At 49.9% G+C, this 22,722-nt stretch overlaps 1 protein-coding gene across 1 annotated transcript in view; it reads right to left on the bottom strand.

The window, feature by feature from the left end:
* The window catches only part of CD5 (CD5 molecule), a 29,007-nt gene extending 14,560 nt beyond the window's left edge, over window positions 1–14,447 (bottom strand). The window contains exons 1-2 of the mRNA XM_010384952.2: window positions 14,227–14,447; window positions 1,289–1,327 (exon numbers count right to left, since the gene is read on the bottom strand). Of these exons, the coding sequence (XP_010383254.1) occupies window positions 1,289–1,327; window positions 14,227–14,281 (94 nt within the window). The 5' untranslated portion in view covers window positions 14,282–14,447. The remainder of the gene's footprint in view (window positions 1–1,288; window positions 1,328–14,226) is intronic.
* Between the last annotated feature and the right edge of the window lie 8,275 nt (window positions 14,448–22,722).

Genomic DNA, 22,722 nt, shown 5'->3' with positions numbered 1-22,722 from the left:
GTGTGTGTCTGGGGTGTGTGTGTGTTTGTGCATAAAGAGCTTCTTGAAGAATATGCAAGAAACAAACGTGATCATTACCTGGGGTGTTGGGGCCGACACGGGGGTGACTGGGATAGACGGGAATAGAGATGGAAGTGAGACTCTTCACTATAGATCTTTATATATTTTAAAAAATTTTTGAGATGGATAAATGTGTCACCGATTCAAGAAATTTTTAGAAATGTGAAAGGCTCTTCCAAGTGATTCTGAGGGGAGGTTTTCCCTGGTCGGGAACCATGGGTCAGGCTGCCCTTTTCTTCCGACGAGGACAGTCTGGGGCCAAAGCTGAGGGCCAGGGCTTGCCAAAGACACTTGGCTAGTTAGAGGCAGAACGAGCGCGTCTCAACACCTAACATTGGTGGGGTGCTTTGCAGGCTGTCTGCCCAGCGAGCTGGCTCATTGCAGCTTCACCAGGCAAGAGATTTTCTGCCCATTTCACAGCTGGGGAAACTGGGGCTCAAGGAGGTCAAGCAGTGTGCCAAAGCTTGGAGCCAGGATGTCAGTGCAGGGTTCAGGTCGTGCTTAGGGCCTGCTAAGGCCCCTGTCACTCCCTCTGGCTGCACAGTGGCATCTCAAGACCCTTCAGCCACAATTCTCCCCAGATACAGTCAGCCCGGTGTTATCCCAGTCAATGTGAAGGAGAGGTCTGTGGTGAAATGAGGGTGCAAACTGCTGGGTTAAAAAGTGTAATAATTTCTTAGCTGCAGGATTTCTCAGAGCCTTCACCAGGCCGGTGTACACTGTCAGTCTCCAGTGGGAGATGCGGTGTTGCCTGCTCTTTGTCCAACATGCTTCATGGAACCCTATTTGGGAAACAGTCTCTCTGACTAAAGTCCAACCTCTAAGGCTGGACATTCCACACGCAGCCTCTCTCTGCAGACTCCCCTCTAAACATCTTTGACCATGGAGTGTCTGTCAGGATTGGGTAGGAAATAGGACTTTGCAAGGTGTATTTATGAGCTGGAATGTTTCCTGTGCATGGTGAGCGGGTCATAGTAATAATTATCATGAGATCTGGCATTTGTGGGTGATTTATGGCTGTTGAGGGCACCCACCTGCATGTGAGCATCTTAAATGTGCAGTGTCTGCATCTATGTGCCTGTGTATATGCTGGGGTTCACTCTCTCTGTAGGGTGGGGTTCACTCTGGCAGAAGCGATGGCTTCATCGAGAGGTCCCCTATGGCCTGACGAAACCACAGCCCCACTCTCCCCCTGCCCCAGGCCTTTCTCCCTGTGGCTCTTCCTTACCTGGGTCATCCCAGCTGAGCCATCCGAGGCAGGAAGCAACTGCAGAAAGGAGAGAGGAGGGTCAGGAAGTGAAGCCTCCCACCGTCTCCCTTCTCCCCAGCTCACCCGCCCACAGCCTGAGCAATGGCCCTTTCTGCCTCCCCCTATCCACACTCATGGGTTTTAGGGACAGGAATTTTCGTACTCCAGGTTGGAACCCCTGAGTGATATGAATTCTATTTAGTGGGTTGCAACCATCGATTTTTTTTCTTCTTAAAAACCTATTGCTTTTAAAATGAACATACATGAAGTTGATTTTTCTTTACTGCATGATTCCGTGAATGTCACATATATAGATGTATGTGACCACCATCACAATCAAGGTATACACCAGTTCCATTACTCCCTACCTCAAATTCCCTCATGCTAACCTTTGTAATAATGTAACCATCAATTATTATTATTACTTTTTGAGGCAGAATCTCACTCTCCTCACCCAGGCTAGAGTGCAGTGGCATGATCACGGCTCACTGCAGCCTCAACCTCACTGGCTCAAAAGGATCCTCCCACCTCAGCCTCTTGAGTAGATAGGATTACAGGCATGAGCCACCATACCTGGCTAATTTTTTTACAATTATTTTTTAGAGACGGGGTCTTACTATGTTGTCCAGGCTGGTTTTGAACTCCCGGGCTCAAGTGATCCTCATGCCTCAGTTTCCTGAAGTGCTGGGATTACAGGTGTGAGCCATGGCACTTGAGCCATCAATTTTTTTTAAAAAATGAAATGGAATAGAATAGAGAGGCCATGCACGGTGGCTTATGACTGTAATCCCAGCACTTAGGGGGGCCAAGGTGGGAGGACTGTTTGAGCCCAGGAGTTGGACCCTGCAGTGGGCTATGATCATGCCACAGCACTCTAGCCTGGGTAACAGAGTAAGACACTGTCTCAAAACCATAAAAATAAAATATAAAAGAATGTCAGAACGCACTATACATTGTGAGGGTAAGGACCACTTTTTGTGTGTTGGGGGTTGCAATGTAAAAATGGCCTGTGTGTTACTTCCTCTCGAAAAAGTTTGAGCTCCTTAGCTCTAGAGAATGGAGAAATGAGCCAGAAAAGGGCCGGGCGTCGTGGCTCATGGCTGTAATCCAAGCACTTCTGGAGGCCGAGGGGGGCGGATCACTTGAGGTCAGGAGTTTGAGACTGGCCCAGTCAATATGGTGAAACCCTGTCTCTACCACAAATGACAAAAATTAGCTCGACGTGATGGTGCATGCCTGTAATCCCAGCTCCTCGGGAGGCTGAGGCAGGAGAATTGCTTGAACCTGGAAGGTGGAGGCTGCAGTGAGCTGAGATTGCACCACTACATGGGAGAGTGAGATTCTGTCTTTAAAAGAAAAAAAAAAAAAAAAAAGGAAAGAAAGAAATGAGCAAGAAAGGGAACCCAAGAGAACATTTGCTACTTTCCAGCATTCCCAAGGCAGAGTAAGAATGACAGCCACTTATCTTTAACAGCTGCCCATTTCTGGAGAAGACAAAGCTCAAAGAGATGGCGGGACCTGCCCACAGTAGTGTAGCCAGCTAGTTGGCAAGGGAGCCGAGGCGACAGGCTCAGGGAACAGGGGTCTGCAGGGAACCAGCCTGCCTCCATATGGACCACGTGGAAGCTCTACCTCCTTGTAGCCCTGTCTCACTGTGGAGCGGGGGCAAAGTGGCCCACTGCAGGGCTCTCAGCAGAGCAGCAGCCGGCCAGCTCATCTGTGGCTGGGGAAGAGGTTTAATTTGGGTGGTGACAAGGTGGAGTAGCAAGCTCACGTGACTTCAAAGCTTAACCTCTGTATTCACCACCTAGCATGATCAGTTAGGGTGCAGGTAGAGTATTTTGATTTCCATCTGTCTGACTTGGGTTTACTCTTGGATTTACGGCACTGGGTCAAGGAGACTGCTTTATATATTAATAGTGAAAGGCTGTGTTCAAATTGTTTGTGAGAAATTGTTGCTGGGTGTTAAAAAATAGGTGTGTTGAGCTGGGCCAGGGGCTCAAGGCTGTAGTCCCAGCTACTCAGCTGGCTGAGGCAGGGGGATCACTTGAGCTGAGGAGTTTGAGTCCAGCCTGGACAACATAGCAAGACCCCATCTCTTAAAAAATAGGTGTGCTTTGAAAAAGCTGTTCTTGCTTGAGTGTTCTTAAGCTGGTGGTTGAATTTTAAGGGGATGATGTGCCCCACAGTTCATCCTTGCCCCAGAATCAAGACTCTTCATAATGAAGTCATCATGGCCCTGTGGTAAGTTTCCCTTGAATCTGCAAGATCCTTTCATAGCTGTTGCTCTAGGAGTCACAGGCCTTGGAAGGGGAAGGTTATTCTCATCAACAGGGAAGTGTGCAGGGGTCTGTCTGGCCTGGGTGGAAAGAGATGGCCCAGTTGTCAATCATCTGATCAATTTTTTATTTTTATTTTTTGAGACAGAGTCTTGCTCTTTTGCCCAGGTTGGAATGCAGTGCCATGAATTTGACTCACTATAACCTCTGCCTCCCTGGTTCAAGCAATTCTCCTGCCTCAACCTCCCAAGTAGCTGGGACTACAGACATGCACCACCACACCCAGCTAATTTTTGTACTTTCAGTAGAGACGAGGTTTCACTATGTTGGCCAGGCTGATCTTGAACTCCTGACCTCAGGTGATCCACCTGCCTCAGCCTCCCAAAGTGCTGGGATTACAGGCATGAGCCACCACGCCCAACCAAGCATCTGATTTATTGCAGTGGGCAGGGCAGCCTCAGGAGGCCATTGGGGAGATGTCCAGCTAGCGAGAGAGATCAGGAGGGAGGCCCTTTTGCTCTGCCCTCACCTCTCACTCCTGACCTCTCATTCCCACCTCCCTCTCATCCCAGCTGCCCGTTAGAAGCAGGGCAGTCTGCCTTGAAAGAGTCATCCCTCTGGCTAAGTCTCCAGGGCTAAGGCAGCTTGAAGTGCCGCCTGGGGGGAGTGGGAGTCCGCATATCTGCCCTTCAGTGCTACACAGTTCAGGATGGGTTTTCAGTCACCGATAACTTTCTACTGCTCCAGTTCTGAGTATCAGCTCTGCCACTTCCTGCCTATAGAGTCTGGGGAGCACGTCTGTCCTGTCTTTGTGCCTCCGAGCCTTGATTTCCTCACTCATAGCATGAGGATGAGCATGGGACTAGCCTTCTAGAGCTGTTGTGAAGACGAGATGAGTTAATCGGCATAAAGGGCTTAGCTCCGTGCCTTCCTGGCCTGTGTTCGGTGCTCAGAGCTGGTGCTACTGGTCTGCAGAGTAGGCTGGGCTGGGGGACGCTGTGCCCAGGGCGGCAGACCCTCGGGGAGCTTTCCCAGTGGGAAGATTCCCTGTCCAGGAGCACAGAGAGCCAGACCATGGGGCTCACCACTTCTTTCTTCTAACTTGGAAACTTTGGGCAGACGGTCCAGACTTAGGGTGTTTTATGACTTTTCAAATTTGCAATGGGTTTATTGGGGTATTAAATGATTTTTGACTTAGGATGTTTTCAGCTTACAATGGGTTTATTGAGAGGTAACCCCACTGTAGGTCAAGGAGCATCTCTGTTTCCTGAGTTGTCATACTCAATGTTCATTATTAACAGCAGCTGCCAACTGTTGAGCACCTGCCGCATCCTTAGCCCTCAGGATGTTCATCATAGATATTGTTGTTAGTCTTCCACACAGCCCCATCACGAGAGTTGAGTATGTTCCTGGTATAAATGTCAGGAGAGGGCAAATGCCCTGTCCCAGGTGATACGGCTGGCAGGTGGAGTCGAACCATGTGTCTGACTCCAAAACCCATGCTCTCTGCTCCCAGCCACCCAATTGCTCCTCCGGAGTGCCAGGTTTGGAGATGCAGAGATGGACACCCCTGGATCTGACCTGGAAGCGCTCGTGCAGTCAGACCCTGAAGGCCTGGGGACAGGGACTGGGCCTGACAATCTTGGTAAATTCCACACAGAATAGCCTGGGCCTTTCTCAGAGAACGTTCTTGGGAAAGACTGAACAAACTGGAAAACCAGTTGAAATTCTTAAAAAAAATGCTCTAACAAATGTTTTAATAAAAAAGATATTTATGCATTCTAGAGCGTCATCCTGGAACCTTCCTCTGGGTGCCTGTCTGGTCCCCAGATGACCAGCACTTCCTCTCTTCTCCTTCCGTCTCTATCACTGTCACCATCACCATCACCATCATCATCACCATCACCATCACCATCACCGTTACCATCATCATCACCATCACCATCACTGTTAATATCATCACCATCACCATCACCGTCACCATCATCATCACCATCACCATCACTGTTACTATCATCACCATCACTGTCACCATCATCATCATCATTACTGTTACCATCATCATCACCATCACTGTCACCATCATCATCACCATCACTGTCACCATCACCATCAACATCATTCATCACCATCACCATCACCATCACCATCAACACCATCATCACCATCACCATCGACGTCATCATCACCATCACCATCACCGTCACCATCATCACCATCACCGTCACCATCATCATCACCATCACTGTCACCATCATCATCGCTGTCGCCATCATCACCATCACTGTCACCATCACCAACATTTTAAAAGTTTTCACTCTTCTGGGTTTTTTACACGTTAACTCTCCCAGTCCTCACCCCAATGCTATGAAGTAGGTACTATTATTTTGGTCCTGATTTTACAGACCAGGAAACTGAGAGGGGTTAAATGACTTGTCCAAGCAGCTAATGAGTGCTGGGGCCCAAACTCTACCCTAGCCATCTGGCACCGAGTCTGAGCTTTTGCCAGTGAGGCCCAAACTGCCTCCCTTCACTCCAGCAGGAAGCCCATGATGGCCTGCCCCAGGTTTCATGGATTCATGCACGGCCCTGGTGTGCAATCCTGATCAAAGGGAATGAACTTGTGATACCATTCAGTCAGTAAAACATGCAGTGGGAAGACTTAGCTATGAATGTGCTGTGTGACCTTGGCAAGCCACTCAACCTCTGTGGGCTCAGTTTCTTAATCTGTAAAGTAAGGAAGTTAGATTCCACAATCCCTCACCTTCCCCCTGGTTCAAACACCTACGATCTCTAATCTTTAGTTCCTGATGGATTTCAGTGGCTGTTGGAGAAGGGCAGTGAGATGGGCAGCTGACTTGGAAGCTTCCTGAGTGTGTAGTGTATATTCTTTCTGCCTGTCCATGAATGTTTCAGGGTTTTTTTGTTTGTTTGCTAGTTTGTTTTTCACTTATAATTTAGGGAGCAGAATGAACATTGAGGTTTTGAGGGTCCACAACCTATTTTCATTTTTTAGTTGCTTCTCACAGGGGTCAGACCAGCACCCTCCTTCCCCTGAGCCCTGCAGTCTGTGTTCAGGGTCTCCCTGACCCCTCTGGGGAGTCTACAGCTTACTCCTGCACCATCCTTTCTAGCCTCAAGAAGCCTGAGGCTCCTGCTGTTGCCAAAGCTGTGGACAGAATCCCTGACACTCGAGACCAGGAGGCTTCCCGAGGCCTGAAAGCACTATGCCGTTTCCTTATCCACCAGCCACACCTCACCCCGAGCAACTGGGGCTACGGATGAGAATTCTCTGAAGACCCCTTCCTTCTCCTGCCCACCTCCCCTTGGAGCTCTCACAATTTAGGGCCTGGACTGGGCAAACCCAGGCAAAACTCAGGGCCAAAGAAGTTAGAAGGTTTATCACACCCCTGGAGCCCCTGTCTCTTGTCTTTGCATTGGCAGAGACAATATTTTTGTCCCTGCCTGCCCTGAGGTCTTGGTGAGGATTTGATGCATTCCCGAAAGCAGCTCCAAGACATTTATATCTGCCTCCCCATCCCTCTCGTTCCTCTTGCCCCCACAGTATCCAGGGTGATTCTCACTTTGGCTCTCATTATGGCATCCCATGAGTTTTATTTGTGCTGCACAATGTCTAAAATTTTTTGAGCCAATTTTTAAAAAAAGGTTTCTTTTAATTTTGTTTTGCTTTTTAAACAAATTTCAAGATCCAGGCGTTTTTGAAAAATAGGACATCCTGGTTCCACTGGCTGCGCCTCTGGCGGCCCCAGGCAGTGGCGGTGGCCCTTGCCTTCTGTTTTGTCAACGCCTTGCTGGCACCCTACGGTCGCCATGTGTCTGGAGAGCCCGGGCTTCAAACACATGGCAGTGTCTGCTGCGAAACATATACAATTTCACACTAAGTGGGATGCGTCAAGATTATAAATAGCCTCCCATTCGTTCAGGTCAGGATTTGCACCAAATGCATTTGCCAGAAACTTACAAATGTTTTTTGGGCTTTGGAATTACAGATGAATATTGTTGACTTCCATGATGGGTCCCAGTTTACAGAGGAGGAGGCCGTCGTGGTGCACGGGAGTGAGGGCTTGGCACGGCCAGAATTCAGCCCAGGGAGGCTGGCTTCGTGACCTGCCCTCCTGGCCCCTGCCTCTGGCTCACTCCTAGGTCCTGCATGGACCCTTCGGGATTTGCCTCTGACGCCCCTGAACCCTGGGAAATGGAGGCAAGAGTGTGGCCTGCTTAGGGTTCCGCAGGCACCCGGATTCACAGGGAGGGGCCTGTGATAATGACCGATGGTAATAAAATGACAGCATCCTTACCCTGTGCAGACCCCAGGATGAGGATTTTTCACAGAAGACCCCATTTCCTCCTGGAGCCTCAGAGGACAGGGAGCTATCACCTGTTAGTTTCACAGATAAGAAACCTACGACTGATTTAGTGTAGTTTGCAAGTCAGGTGTTCCCTTTTTCCCGTAAACATGATTGCTTCTAACAGTCCACAGACCTCTCCATAGCTACAGCCACCGATGTCCATCAAATGCAGTAGCTCTGCCTGTGCTCTGGGGAGGATTCTGGATCTTCCTTGAATCCTCTATGCTGGCTGAGTTGAAAGACCAGAAGCCCCTCTTTTTCTGAAAAGACAGTCATCTGTGGAGTTGGGGCCGTGTCAGGGCTTTAGGGAAACGAAGACCGTGAAGGACCAAAATTCCCTTTCTTGGGTTGCGCACAGATGAAATGATTAGTTTATGATTAGGCGGCTTTTATGTGCAAAACACATACAGAATCACACTGGGCTGAAACCAGGAGAGGCCTGGGAATGGAGCCCGCAGGAAGGAACAGCAGATTCAGGTCTCTAATCTGGCTCACCCAGGGCCTGTCCCAGTGAGCGGACAGTGGGTCGTGGGCAGAATGACCTTTGCTGTTGGAATTGTTATTTCTCTCGCGCGCTAGTGGTCTGCTGTTGCATGAGTTTCGCACCATATACGGTGTCTCTGCTGTCACAGTGACAAGCCTTTGGTTTTGTTTAGAGCTTTACCTACCCCAGGCTCTCTCATGCACTAGGCTCGTTCTTTCTACCCACAGCCCTGTGAAGAAGGGACCATGCTCACCCCCATTTTCAGATCAGGAAACCGAGGTTCAGAGAGGCTGAGTGACTTGGCCAAGGTCACACAGCTAGCTGGTGGTAGAGTCAGGAGAGAAACCCTGTCTCCATCACCTGACAGGGCCTGTGGGAGTCTACCCCAGGGAGGCCCCAGAGCCTGCTTTTCTGGAGTGCAGATGGGGGAACTGGGGCCAGAAGGAGGGAGGGGTTCATTCCAGATGCCTCTGTGGGAGTCTGTGGCAGTGCATGGGACCCCTGTCGTCTCTGCAGACTGCCACCACCCATTTCCTACGCTATTCCTACCCTACCTGTCCCCGGGAGAGGAGTATTAGGGTCCCTCTGGACACCATGAAAGCCAGGCCTTGAAAGGTACATGTTGATGATGATGATGCTGATCACAGTGATAGTGGCAGTTATAGAGGAAGTGATCCAGGCCCACAATCTCTTATCTGCAATTCAAAATCCAAAATCTACAAGTCTTGTTCTAACGCATTTGGTGGGAGGGTGTTTGCTGTCTTTACATTCCTCTAAGTGTGCAAATTCATGTTTCACTGCAGAAATGGGAATGTGTTGAACGCAGGGTGCTGCCCCAGGCCTTACTGCGTGTGTTAAGAGCGCACAGTATGTATACAGTATTTCCTTCTACAATCTGAACCTTCTGAATGTCCAAATGCATCTGGCCCGGGGTTCAAGATGCACTTGAGGACCTGGAGAGGTGAGAGTTATGCTCACCTCTCTGCTCCTGTGTGGCTTGCCAGTGCATGGGAGAAACAGCCCAGGTCCTCAGGGGGGCCTCTGTGGCCCTCGTGGCTGCCTCATGGACCCCCTCACTAACCTGTGACTGGACACCCCTCTGCCTGCAACGCTCCTCCTCAGGTCCCACACGGTGGGCTCACTCCCTTCTTTCAAACATTGACTCAAATATCATCTTCTCATGAGAACCGCTGAATCCTCCCTAGGTACAACCCCACCAAGGCTTCCGGTCCCAGCCCTCCTCTAGCTGTCTGTCTCCACACCTCTCATGACCATGTAGTATTCGCATAATCACTAGCTTAGCTTGTCTCTTGTCTGTCTCCCCATCACACCCTGACTATTATGCCAGATGCACCAGGGCAGGGATTTCCACTGTTTTGTTCACTGCTGTGTCCTCAGCACTTAGAACAGTGTCTGGCACATAGTAGGTGTTCAGTCCATATGTAGTCTCTGAATAAACCCAATGTAATGATTGCAGTGATCTTTTGAGTTGGGCACAGCAAGGAACCCCTATTTTTATAGATGAGACCCTGAGAGATGTTCACTTGTGGGTGGCCAAGCAGAAATCAAACTAGGTCTGCATTGCTCCAAAGCTCCCCTCCACAGGGCTGTGCACATCTGTGTTCACAGGCACACACAGCACATGTGCACATGGACACACAGTAGATGTTCAATCAATTTCACACACACACACACACACACAGAGTAGATGTTCAATCAATTTCACATACACACACAGACACAGTAGTTGTTCAATTTCACACACACAGACACACACACACAGAGCAGATGTTCAATTTCACACCCACACAGAGTAGTTCAATCAGTTTCTCACACGCACACACACACAGTAGATGTTCAATTTCTCTCTCTCTCTCTCTCTCTCTCTCTCTCACACACACACACACACACACACACACACACACATACACACACAGAGCAGATGTTCAATCAGTTTTGTCAGGTTGAGCTGAATTTGCTTCCTGGTCACTGCAGGGAAAACCCCTCTGAACTGGTGGCGACAGAGTGACCAGGAAGGCCAGTGCCAGCCCCTGGGCCCCCAGGTCCCTTCATTCCCTGCTGGAGGTGGGGAGCTCTGGGTCTTCAAGGAGCTGATCCACCCAGGGCCTCACCCAGCCTGGGACCCTGCTCCAGTAGGAGCCCCATGCTCTCAGGCCTGTCCTTTCCTCTTGCCTTTGCCCTACCATCCGCTCTGCCTGGGACCCTCTTCCCTTTTTTCTCTGCCTGGCTGGCTCCATCCCTCATTCAGGTCTCAGATTCTCAGATGAGACCTCGCATCCTTAGAGAGGCCCTCTCTGCCTGCCCAGCCAAAGGGACGTCCTCCTAGTGTAGACTGTATTGTGCCCGAGGCACTTGCTGATCCCCGCCTTGCACTCAGTATTTCAAAATGTGTAAATATTTCAGGTGCCTTTTTTTTTTTTTTGAGATGGAGTCTTGCTCTGTTGCCCAGGCTGGAGTGCAATGGTGCGATCTCAGCTCACTGCAACCTCTGCCTCCCAGGTTCAAGCAATTCTCCTGCCTCAGCCTCCTGAGTAGCTGGGATTATAGGTGCGTGCCACCCCGCCCAGCTAATTTTTATATTTTTAGTAGAGATGAGGTTTCACCATGTTGGCCAGCCTGGTCTTGAACTTCTGACCTCAGGTGATCCACCTACCTTGGCCTCCCAAAGTGCTGGGATTACAGGCATGAGCCACCATGTGTTACTTGTGTTCTCTAACAGGTCTCCTGTTAGCTGGTCAGATCCTTGAGGGCAGGGACTCCTGCCTTGGTCTCTGTATCCCCAGTGTTTTGCACAGAGCCGGATGCACAGGAGATGCTCAATAATATTTGTAGATGAATAAATGAATGAATTAGTGAATAAATAGCCTGTGCAAGAGGATTGAGGGGTAGAGAGATTGATGGCCGTGCAGGCCTCTGGCAAGACCCTTCTCTCCATTGGCTCCTACCTCGCATTGTTTCTTGCTGACCCTGGTAATAATAATAATAATAATAGTTGTTGCTGTTATTATTGTTTATTGAGTACTTACTATACTATATGCCAGGATTGTACTCAAGCTCTGTGTGCACTGATGCATTGCATCCTTATAAGCCTCTATGAGGTACTGTTGTACCCAGTTTACAGATGAGGAAACTGAGGCTTACAGAACTAGTCCAAGATCGCCCAGTTGGTAAGTGGCAGACTGGAATTCGAACTACAGAGTCCATGACTTTCCCATGTCCCAATGCTGGCTTTTAGAGTCGCATCGGCTGTGCCAGTCAGGGACGTGCAGTTGTCAGAGCCGCCTCCCCACCTCACTGCCTGCAGCTGTCCAGGCAGGCTAGGGCTGAGAGGGGAGTAGCTGTGGGAAGCCCTGGCCTGTCACGAGCACCCAGACATGCTGAGGGCATCTTCATGCCTCAGGGTCCAAAGGTCCCCAAGCCCCGATGCCAGCCAGGAGGCTGCGGTGTCCCCAGGGCTCTGGCATTGCGGCATCTCTCCTTGGAATGGCTCAAAGGGTGCTTGCGCTGTTTGACTCCAGCCCCAGCCCTGGTCCTTGGTGTCCCCAGCTCTAGTGGCTGTATCTCTGCTGGTGGAGGTTGTGTCCCGGGGCCATTTTCCCACAGGGGAGTGGCCTTCCCTTTGGTGGCCTTCCCTTTTAGCTAAGGGTACAGGGAGGGGCCTCTGTGAAGGCAGGAATGCTGGGCTGGGGGCGGCTCAGCTCTGCACCAGCTGCTGCACTCTGGGTTTGCACTTGGCCTTCCTGGGCCTCGCTTTTCCCCACTGTAAAATGGGGCCAACGGGCCCACCTACTTCATTGGCTGCTGTGAAGCTTGCAGCAGAAAATGGCTTTAAAAGTGCTTTGTAAGCAGTGACGCACTGAAAAATGGGAATGCTTGGTACCCACCGGCTCACTCAGACGCTGGGAACTGCCTATTCCTGGGTTCCAGCTGGCCCCCATACTGGGGGTGAAGGGGCTACCTCCAAGTCTTCCTGACTCTGGCCTGTGTTGGGCCAGGGAACTTGCCTGGTCCCATCAGGAGCCTCACCCATGATGGGATTCAGGTGGGAGGGCCCTAGAGCAGGACATGGGCTCCCAAACTTGGCTGGGAGCCTCCCTATCTCAATGGAGTCTGAGGCCAGAGGTGAGGAGCAGGTGCGGGGGGTTAAGGGCCTGGTCCCTCCTCAGCAGGGTCCCCGAAGCCAGCCAGGGGTCTGTCTCTAGGCCTCTTACTTTGGGACAGAAGGCATTTTGTACCTGTTGTTGTTACATGTGAGAAGAGCCATGTGAACATGTGTGCACAGGTGCCATTGTCACACGTTGGGGAGATAATCCTGCATTTGGAGGCCACGTTGTACTCATGAAAGCACATGCACACAGTTCTCACACACATGCGCACAGACACACACACACAGACTCACACATTCCCACACACACAGTTCTCACACACATGAACACAGACTCACACACACAGACTCACACACACAGACTCACACAGACTCACACATTCCCCCACACACAGTTCTCACACACATGCGCACAGACTCACACACACAGACTCACACACAGACATACACAGACTCACACACACAGGCTCACACATTCCCCCACACACATTTCTCACACACATGAACACAGACTCACACACACAGATTCACACATTCCCCCATGCACAGTTCTCACACACACGAACACAGACACACACACAGACTCACACACACACAGACTCACACACAGACTCACACACAGACTCATACACACAGACTCACACATTCCCCCATGCACATTTCTCACACACATGAACACAGACTCTCACACACACATTCCCCCCCCCACAGTTCTCACACACATGCACACAGACTCATACACACACACATTCCCCCACACTCACACCTGCACACCCAGCTTCCCTAGAAGGCTGCCGAGGCTCCGTGCTCAGGCAGGCAAGGCCTCCAGACCCTCTCCCTGCCAGTCTGGAAGCTGCTCGCATCCTCCGGTTTCCAGCCTGGAGTCCCTTACCTCTGTCACCCTGCTAGACCTTCCAAATCCTCAGGAAGTGGTCAGGTCTCATCCAGTTCACACCCCAACCCCCCACATTTCATAAATGGGGAGATCAAGGCCTGGAGAGGCTTGGGGACCTATCTGAGGTCAGAGCGTCGGGCTTACAACCCAGGGCTCGAGTGAAAGCAGGCCCAGAGTGTACTCATCCCAGCCGGCCTGGCTGGGCCCCTCTGGGACTGAGTGTGAGAGGGCCTAGGACTTCTGCTTTGAGTCCTTGACATTTGCTCAGACATTGTCCTCAGAGGCGGCTGCACCCTCCCTTGGCCCACTCTCTGTCCAGAGCATCATCAGAGCTGCTTCAGAGACGGCGTTTCCATGTCTCTGGAGGCCACCAAGTAAAGGCTGGGCTGTCAGTGGGGACCCTGCAGAGGGAGGCCTGTACGCGCTGCTAAAATCCAACTCAGCCTAGGAATCAAGTTGTCTGGGCCCCATTGGATGCGGGTCCCCCCTGCAGTCTCTCTTGCACTGGAAGGGTAAAGCAGGGCTCTCAACAGCACAGGAGAGAGGCAAGGTTGTGCTCCTGGTGGGTGGGACATGCAGGGCAGAGGGCCAAGTTGCAGCTGGGCAGTGGGGGCAGGCCAGGATCCCAGTGGCCCCAAATCTCCACAACGCTCCAGAGGGGTGACATGTGGACCCCAGAGTCAGCCTTGGGTAAAACTGGGATCTCCTTCCTTGCCCTGGAGCGAGCCCGTGTGTTCGCAGGACACCCGGAAGGGGTACTCACCCAGCATTCCCAGCAGGTACAAGGTAGCCAGCGGTTGCGGAGACCCCATGGGCATGGTCTCTGGCCTTCTCTTGCCTCAGCTTGGGTAGCTCAGCACTGCAGGTGAGGATGTCTGGCCCGGTGTCTCGCTCTCAGGGAGGGAGAGGGCGGGGCGGCATGCTCAGGGAGGGGTGGGACGGGGAGCAGGCAGTGTGGGGCCTGCGTCACCCATGTTTGAAGTTGAACTGTCAACTTCCTCCTGGCAAAACCACCTGCCCCTGTTTGAATGGCAGCCCTGGCCTCTGCCAGCTTCCTGCCTAAGGTACCCGGGGCTGGGGCAGTGCTCTCGGCCACCCCCACACAGGACAAGGCCACGCATCCTGGAGGGACAGGGCTGCAGGGAGTGGGGACCCTGAGGGGGTTATGGAGGGTGAAGGCCTGGCTGCAGCTGAGGGCTGGGCTGAGGACAGGCGTCCCTGAGGCACGGGTCTGGGTGGGGAGAGGCGGGAAGTGGGCAGCATGATGCCAGTTCTTGCTGCAGACTCCAGTGAAAGCTGAAACCAAAACCTCCATATCTCCTTTGTGAGGGATGAGGTTGGAAGTTTGAGGTGACTTTCCACAGGTGTTGTTTTCCTAGCAGATACAAGAGATGGCTCTGTCATGAATGATGGGCTTGTGCCAGTGTGTGTGTGTGTGTGTGTGCGTGTGTGTGTATGTGTGTAGAGAGAGCGATCTCCATGTTGACTTGTGTGATCTCTGTGTTGTGTGTGATCTCTGTGCTGTGTGTGTGATCTCCATGTTGAGGTGTATATGTGAGCTCCATGTTGATGTGTGTGTAATCTCCATGTTGATGTGTGTGTGATTTCCATGTTGCATGTGTGTGATCTTCATGTTGATGTGTGTGAATGTGATCTCCATGTTGATGTGTGTGTGTGTAATCTCCATGTTGATGTGTATGTGATTTCCAGGTTGTGTGTGTGTGATCTCCACGTTGACTTGTGTGATCTCTGTGTTGTGTGTGTGATCTCCATGTTGGGGTGTATGTATGAGCTCCATGTTGATGTGTGTGTAATCCTCGTTTGATATATGTGTGTGTGATCTCCATGTTGATGTGTGTGAATGTGATCTCTATGTTGATGTGTGTGTGATCTCCATGTTGATGTGTGTGAATGCGATCTCCATGTTGATGTGTGTGTGTGATCTCCATGTTGATGTGTGTGTGTGATCTCCATGTTGATGTGTGTGATCTCCATGTTGAAGTGTGTGAATGCGATCTCCATGTTGATGTGTGTGAATGTGATCTCCATGTTGATGTGTGTGTGTGATCTCCATATTGATGTGTGTGTGTGATCTCCATATTGATGTGTGTGTGATCTCCATGTTGATGTGTGTGTGATCTCCATATTGATGTGTGTGTGTGATCTCCATATTGATGTGTGTGTGATCTCCATGTTGATGTGTGTGTGTGAGCTCCATGTTGATGTGTGTGAATGCGATCTCCATGTTGATGTGTGTGTGTGTGATCTCCATGTTGATGTGTGTGTGTGATCTCCATATTGATGTGTGTGATCTCCATGTTGTGTGTGTGTGATCTGCATGTTGATGTGTGTGTGTGATCTCCATGTTGATGTGTGTGTGATCTCCATGTTGATGTGTGTGTGTAATCTCCACGTTGAAGTGTGTGAATGCGATCTCCATGTTGATGTGTGTGAATGTGATCTCCATGTTGGTATGTGTGTGAGATCTCCATGTTGATGTGTGTGTGATCTCCGTATTGATGTGTGTGTGTGATCTCTATGTTGATGTGTGTGAATGCAATCTCCATGTTGATGTGTGTGAATGCGATCTCCGTGTTGATGTCTGTGAATGTGATCTCCATGTTGATATGTGTGATTTCCATGTTGATGTGTGTGAATGTGATTTCCATGTTGATGTGTGTGTGTGATTTCCATGTTGATGTGTGTGTGATCTCCATGTTGATGTGTGTGAATGCAATCTCCATGTTCATGTCTGTGAATGTGATTTCCATGTTGATATGTGTGAATGTGATCTCCATGTTGATGTGTGTGAGTGATTTCCATGTTGTGTGTGTGTGATTTCCATGTTGATGTGTGTGTGATCTCCATGTTGATGTGTGTGAGTGATCTCCATGTTGATGTGTGTGAATGTGATCTCCATGTTGATGTGTGTGTGTGTGATCTCCACGTTGATGTGTGTGTGTGATTTCCATGTTGATGTGTGTGTGTGATTTCCATGTTGATGTGTGTGTGTGTGATCTCCATGTTGACTTGTGTGATCTCCATGTTGTGTGTGTGATTGCTATCTTGGGGTGTATGTATGAGCTCCATGTTGATGTGTGTGTAATCCCCATTTGATATGTGCGCATGTGATTTCCATATTGATGTGTGTGATCTCCGTGTTGATGTGTGATCTCTGTGTTGGTGTGTGGGTATGTATGTGAGCTCCATGTCCCTGTTGCTCTTGGAGGGTCTGGAATCAACCCCCTTGAAGAAGAGATAGGGTCTCTGCAAAGAAGATAGGGAAGCCTGGGGCAGGGGAAAGGCCATGTGTTTCCCTGGGCTGGGCTGGGTTCCATTTTTTCCTCACATCCTTTGTGTTCCCAGATGAGAAAGCTCCTGGCTCCTGGGGATTCCTGTACTCTGGGCCACCCCAGGCAGGTGGGAAGCAGTTCAAGGATGTGATCACTGGTCCAGGTCCACCAGGGCCAGGGGCATCCCCCTCCCTGGGCTGGAGAAGCTGGCTTGGTGATGCATCCACTTAGATTCCACTTAGACCTGTAGCAGGACAAGCCACAGACAAAACCCCTCAGACACCGAGTTAAAGAAGGAAGAGGTTTATTCGGTCGGGAGCATCAGCAAGACTTCTGTCTCAAGAGCCGAGCTCCCTGAGTGAGCAATTCCTGCCCCTTTTAAGGGCTCACAACTCTAAGGGGGTCTGCTTGAGAGGGTTGTGATCAATTGTGCAAGCAGGGGGTATGTGACTGGGGGCTGCATGCACCGGTAATTAGAATGGAACAGAATAGGACAGGGATTTTTAAGTGCTTTTCTATACAATGTCTGTAATCTATAGATAACATAACCAATTAGGTCAGGAGTCGATCTTCAACTACCAGGCCCAGGTGTGGCGCCAGGCTGTCTGCTTGTGGATTTCATGTCTGCCTTTTAGTTTTTACTTCTGTCTTTGGAGGCAGAAATTGGGCATAAGACAATATGAGGGGTGGTCTCCTCCCGTTTCCCCCCTCCTTAGAGAATCTCACTTATTAGTGGGAGTTCTCACTTTCATTTTCACTACCCATGTGTTCTTGCAAGACAGATCGATAGTGATTCACATAGTACACTTGCGCTGAAGCATTTTGGTGAACTAAGGTAGTGATGAAGCTTTTTATCATTTGAAGAAGTACAGGGAGCAAACAAGGGAGCAGTAAGCAGGTTCCTATTACTATTAAAACTCCTATTATAAGAGTTTTAAATCCTCGTAGCGCTGGGAACCATTTTCCAAACATGGCCCCAGGATCAAATCCATGCCATACTTGCATGGGCACGTGTGCCAGTTTTGTCATATTTCTAACTATGTCTTCAACTACTTGCCCTTGATCATCTATTTGTAGACAGCAAGTAGTAAGGTTAAATTTCCTACAGACCCCTCCTTCAGCTGCTAGCAAGTAGCTAAGAGCCAATCTATTTTGATAGATACCATTTCTCAACTGAGTTTCTTGCCGGGTCAGAATAGTCAAGGCTCTGCTGGTTTTATTAGTGCTTATTTCTAAGACAGCTTGTAGCTGTATGATTCGGTTGATCATGTAAATGGGGGTCTGGTATCCCCACGAGCCTTGTTGTGCCCAAGTAGCAGGCCCATAATATTGTATGACTCTCTCAGGGGGCCATTCATCATCTTTCCAATTTCCTATAGCTATGCTTCTCTTTTTGCAGGAAGCATAGACAGGGAAGCCCAGAAGTTTGCCTGTTTTTATGGGCAGTAGGAAGAAAGACAGTTTAATAGTGCCAATAGCACAACTACCTGCCCACTGGTCAGGTAATTTGGCATAAGCTCTATGCCCACATATCCAGTCTAATCCAGCGGGGGCTGTCCAGTCCCAGTGGGACTGCGGGTCGGTCCACACAGTTTGCAACTTTGGGAATTTACTAAATGGATTCTTCTCTGTGTGATTTGAACTCCACCAAGTGACTGTTTTTGTGGTACCAGTTGCTGACCCAGACAACTAAGTCATCCTATGGGGTGAGTGAATTCTTTTCCTTCTCTAGCTATGCAATATTGTCCAATAATTGAGGCTTTTAGGACTCAGAAATTATCAGGGTGATTCTTTTGAACTGGGAATTCATCAGAAACTGGGTCTGTAGGTACTATTCTCGGGTTTCCCATGGCCATTGATTTCCCATTACAGTTCCTCCACATACATAACATGAAATGACATTGAGAGACTAGGCTACATGCTCGGCTAATTGCAAAAACAAATTTCTTGTTTTTCCTGGAATTTCTGGTACTGGCACATTTAGTTCATCATAGAAAGCTTGAAACACTGGCTCAGGAGAGCGTTTGTAAACTTCTCCTTGGACCAAGTCCTGTACTGGCCAGTAGTCCTTGGTCCCTGGCTTAGGGAACAGGCAGAAGGGGGGTGTTCCATGGAGACTGGCAAGGAACTGTAATTCCATAGGCTTTCGAGCACCTGAGATGAACCCGGATTCCTTCAAGAGCTTCTCTGGGAACCAGATACTGCTTTTGTCTAATTGGTTGGGCCCCAGGCTTAACTTCTATGAGTATGGGGGCTTGGTTGACTGCCAGTCCCAGAGGATTGTCCTCTGTCCATACTCGGGGCCATCACTTAGCTAGAGCTGGTTTTATCTCTTGGCCTGGCTCGGTTAGAAAAAGTCTCCATTCTTCTTCCTGGGGGACCGTAAAGGCCATGATAACTCCTGTTCCCGGTAAGTTTAGCAGTAAAGAGCCCTGCTTTGTAAAGGAGATGGTGGCTTTCAGCTTGCTAAGCAAGTCTCTTCCCAGCAAGGGCAAGGGACAGTCAGGCATGTACAAGAACTGGTGAACTATCTCATGTCCCCGCACCGAGCAGGTCTGTGGTAGACAGAAAGCCTGCTTAGTGGAAACTCCTGCTGCTCCGATTATATCAATGGTTTTCTTGGATAAACGGTGACCAGGGTGGTCACTACTGAATGTTCAGCACCAGTATCGACAAAAAACTTAATGTCCTTGCCCCCAGTTGTAATCCTGAGCGTGGGCTCCTTGGGGGCACTTGAGCCCGGTCCCCTTCAGTCCAATAGCCCTTCAGCCAGATTGAACAAAGCTCCCTCGTCTTTATCTGAGGTCTTTTGTTCTGCATCACCTTGATTTTCCTTCGGTTGGGGACACGTATCTTTCCAATGTCCCACTTCCTTACAATAGGCACATTGGTTACGTTGCAAGCGTGGGTGATTAGACTGGGTATTCGTCCCAGAACCCCCCTTGCCCTCTCCTTTTGGGGGAATTCTTGTAATGGACATGGCCAGTAAGTTGGCATTTCACCTAGCCTGGCGTTCGCCTTCCTTACAACTTTCTCTGCGGCTTGTTGCATCTCTATTCACAAACACTTGATTGGCCATTTCAAGTAGCTGTGAGGTGTTCATACCTGCAAACCCGGCCTGTTTCTGCAATTTTCTCCAGATATCTTCTGCACTTTGACTAACTAAGGCCATGCTAATCATGCGCTGATTTTCAGGGCTATCTGGATCAAAAGGAGTGTACATACGGTAAGCCTCACACAGTCTTTCATAGAATTGCGCTGGACTCTCCTCTTTTCCTTGGATGACCTCAGAGACCTTATTTATATTTGTAGCCTTTATGAGCCCCTTTCTTTAGACCTTCTATTAATGCCTCACGGTACTGTCTTAGCCTCTCCATGTCTGGTTGCATTGAGGGTGCTGACTTCCCTCAGCGGGTGGGAGTGAGAACCTTCCTTAACTAACTGTCCGTTTGCTACTAGTACTGCTACTGCCTGTCCTCTTAACCCCTGTGGGGGGTTCAAAACTAGCTGTAACCAAGAATCTATATATGGGAACTGATCTGGGTGCCCTGGCTTACAGGTTACCCTGTGCCATACCTTTGAGACAAGGGACCTGTCCAGGCTTCCTTCTGATGGCCAACCCACCTCTAATGCTGGCCAGTCTATCTCACACAAAGTTCTAAGTTTTCCTGGTATTATAGTGACTCCATAGTCTCCCTTAAATCCCTTTTTGAAAATTTTCAGCATAGTTCCTAGTGGGGTGGGCTTACTTTGTGCCTGACCCATGTTTCCTTGAGACAAAACACCACGCTCACACCACATGCACACCACAAAACAAAGAACGGGTAAAAAGGGCACACACACATTTTTACAGTTTACACCAAACCAGAATCAAAACCAAAGTCAAAGTATCAAGAAATCCAAGCCAGGTCAAAACGAAAACCAAAGTATCAAGCAATCCAATTCAAGTCGAAAACAAAAACCAAAGTGCCGGTACAGGCACACCATGGGTGATCAGGCCCTGCTTCCACTCAAATGGAGTGGGCAAGTTCCAGAGACTAGTCTTACCAAGTTTCAGTTGTCTGGACTCCAAGTGCCAGTTCCTTCCTGGTGTTCGGTCACTGCATTGATCCTCCACAGGGGCCTGCCACGCACTGCTCCGGTGAGGCGTTCCACCGGGGCAATTGCCTACCCGGGAGCGCGCTCAGGATCCGCGTTGCTCAAGCTGGCCGGAGTCCCCGACAGGGATGCTCCACAGGGCAGGCCTAAGCCGCCTAAGGGGCTACCTCGACTGTCCATTAATCACCTTGCTTCCCGGTCAGAAAACCAAGAAATGTAGCAGGACAAGTCACAGACAAAACCCCTCAGACACCGAGTTAAAGAAGGAGGCGATTTATTCGGCCAGGAGCATCAGCAAGACTCCTGTCTCAAGAGCCGAGCTCCCTGAGTGAGCAATTCCTGTCCCTTTTAAGGGCTCACAACTCTAAGGGGTCTGCTTGAGAGGGTCGTGATCAACTGTGTAAGCAGAGGGTACGTGACTGGGGGCTGCATGCACCAGTAATTAGAACGGAACAGAACAGGACAGGGATTTTTACAGTGCTTTTCTATATGATGTCTATGATGTCTGGAATCTATAGATAACATAACCAATTAGGTTAGGGGTCAATCTTTACTAGGCCCAGGTGTGGCACCGGGCTGTCTGCCTGTGGATTTCATTTCTGCCTTTTAGTTTTTACTTCTTCTTTCTTTGGAGGCAGAAATTGGGCACAAGACAATATGAGGGGTGGTCTCCTCTCTTAGACCCACTTAGACACTCCCTGGTTTCTGCCCACTCAGGGCCGGAAGGGACTGTGTGCTTGAACCTCTTTAGCAGAGGGAAACTTTGACCCTCACCCGAGGATCAAGGAAAGAGGACTCCTAAGGTAGCTGTGATTGGGGCCACACCCATCCCTCATTCAGCCTTCAGAGGTGCCTCTTCCTCCCACCAGAAGTGGCCTCAGCCTGGGATGGGGAGACCTCACCCAGCCCCTCCTGGCCAGGCCTGGCCCAGTTCCCTGCCCCATCCCTCACATCCATCCTTCCTGGTCCCTTGACTCTGGAAATCCCAACCTCTTTCATGCATTTGTTCGTTTGTTCATTCATTCATTCACTCATTCATTCATCAATATTTGCCCTGTGCTAAGCACAGGGATGTGAAGACGAAAGAGACAGACATGGCTCCACCCTTCTTAGCACCAAAGAAAAAGCAGGGATGTTTTTTCTTGATGAGTGCTGTTCGTGAGTCACACAACTGTGTATCGTAAGCAGCCCTTCACAGCCCCTGTTCCCACACTCAGTGTACATAATTGCAGCCCAAAAGAGTGAGAGAAATTTTACTAAGCACCTTTCTCTAGCCAGGGCTGTCAGCTTCTTCAGTCTTCCCAATTATCATGGGAGTGGGCACAGCTTTCCATTTCACAGATGAGAAAACTGAGGCTCAGAAGGTAAAGTATTTGGCCCCAGGAGGTCAACACTGAAGTATGATCCCACATTTTCCTCACTTTGCCACCCTTGCCACCACTCCCCACCTCTTTACCCAAAGAAAAGAAAACAAACCAAACATTTGGGCTTTGCTTTGATCTCGGAGTCTTCATCACGGCATAATTTCTACTCTTTTTGTTTGTTAGTTTGGTTTTGGAAAACTGAAAGTAGCTCGGGGCCTCGGGTTGCTGTCTTTCAGGCCCCCAGGGCTTGGCACTGCCTCGACCCTAGAGAAGGGGGTTCCTGCCCTCCGAGAACACTGCCCTAAAGGCTCCCTCCCTGCTGCCCACCGCCATAAGTTACCCCTCGCCCCTTTCACCCCTCCGGGCCTCTAGGTCCAGAAACTTCTGGGCCCCTGTCCCCGCTCAGACCCCAGATCCCTGGCGGGAGTTTCCTGTCCCCATCACTGCACTTTCCATGACACAAGAGGAAGTCAGCTGAGCCCAGGCTGGGTTTTCCAGGCAGCA

Source organism: Rhinopithecus roxellana, chromosome 15 (genome assembly GCF_007565055.1).
Source record: "Rhinopithecus roxellana isolate Shanxi Qingling chromosome 15, ASM756505v1, whole genome shotgun sequence".
NCBI lineage: Eukaryota > Metazoa > Chordata > Mammalia > Primates > Cercopithecidae > Rhinopithecus > Rhinopithecus roxellana.
This window is presented reverse-complemented; position numbering and strand designations above follow the sequence as displayed.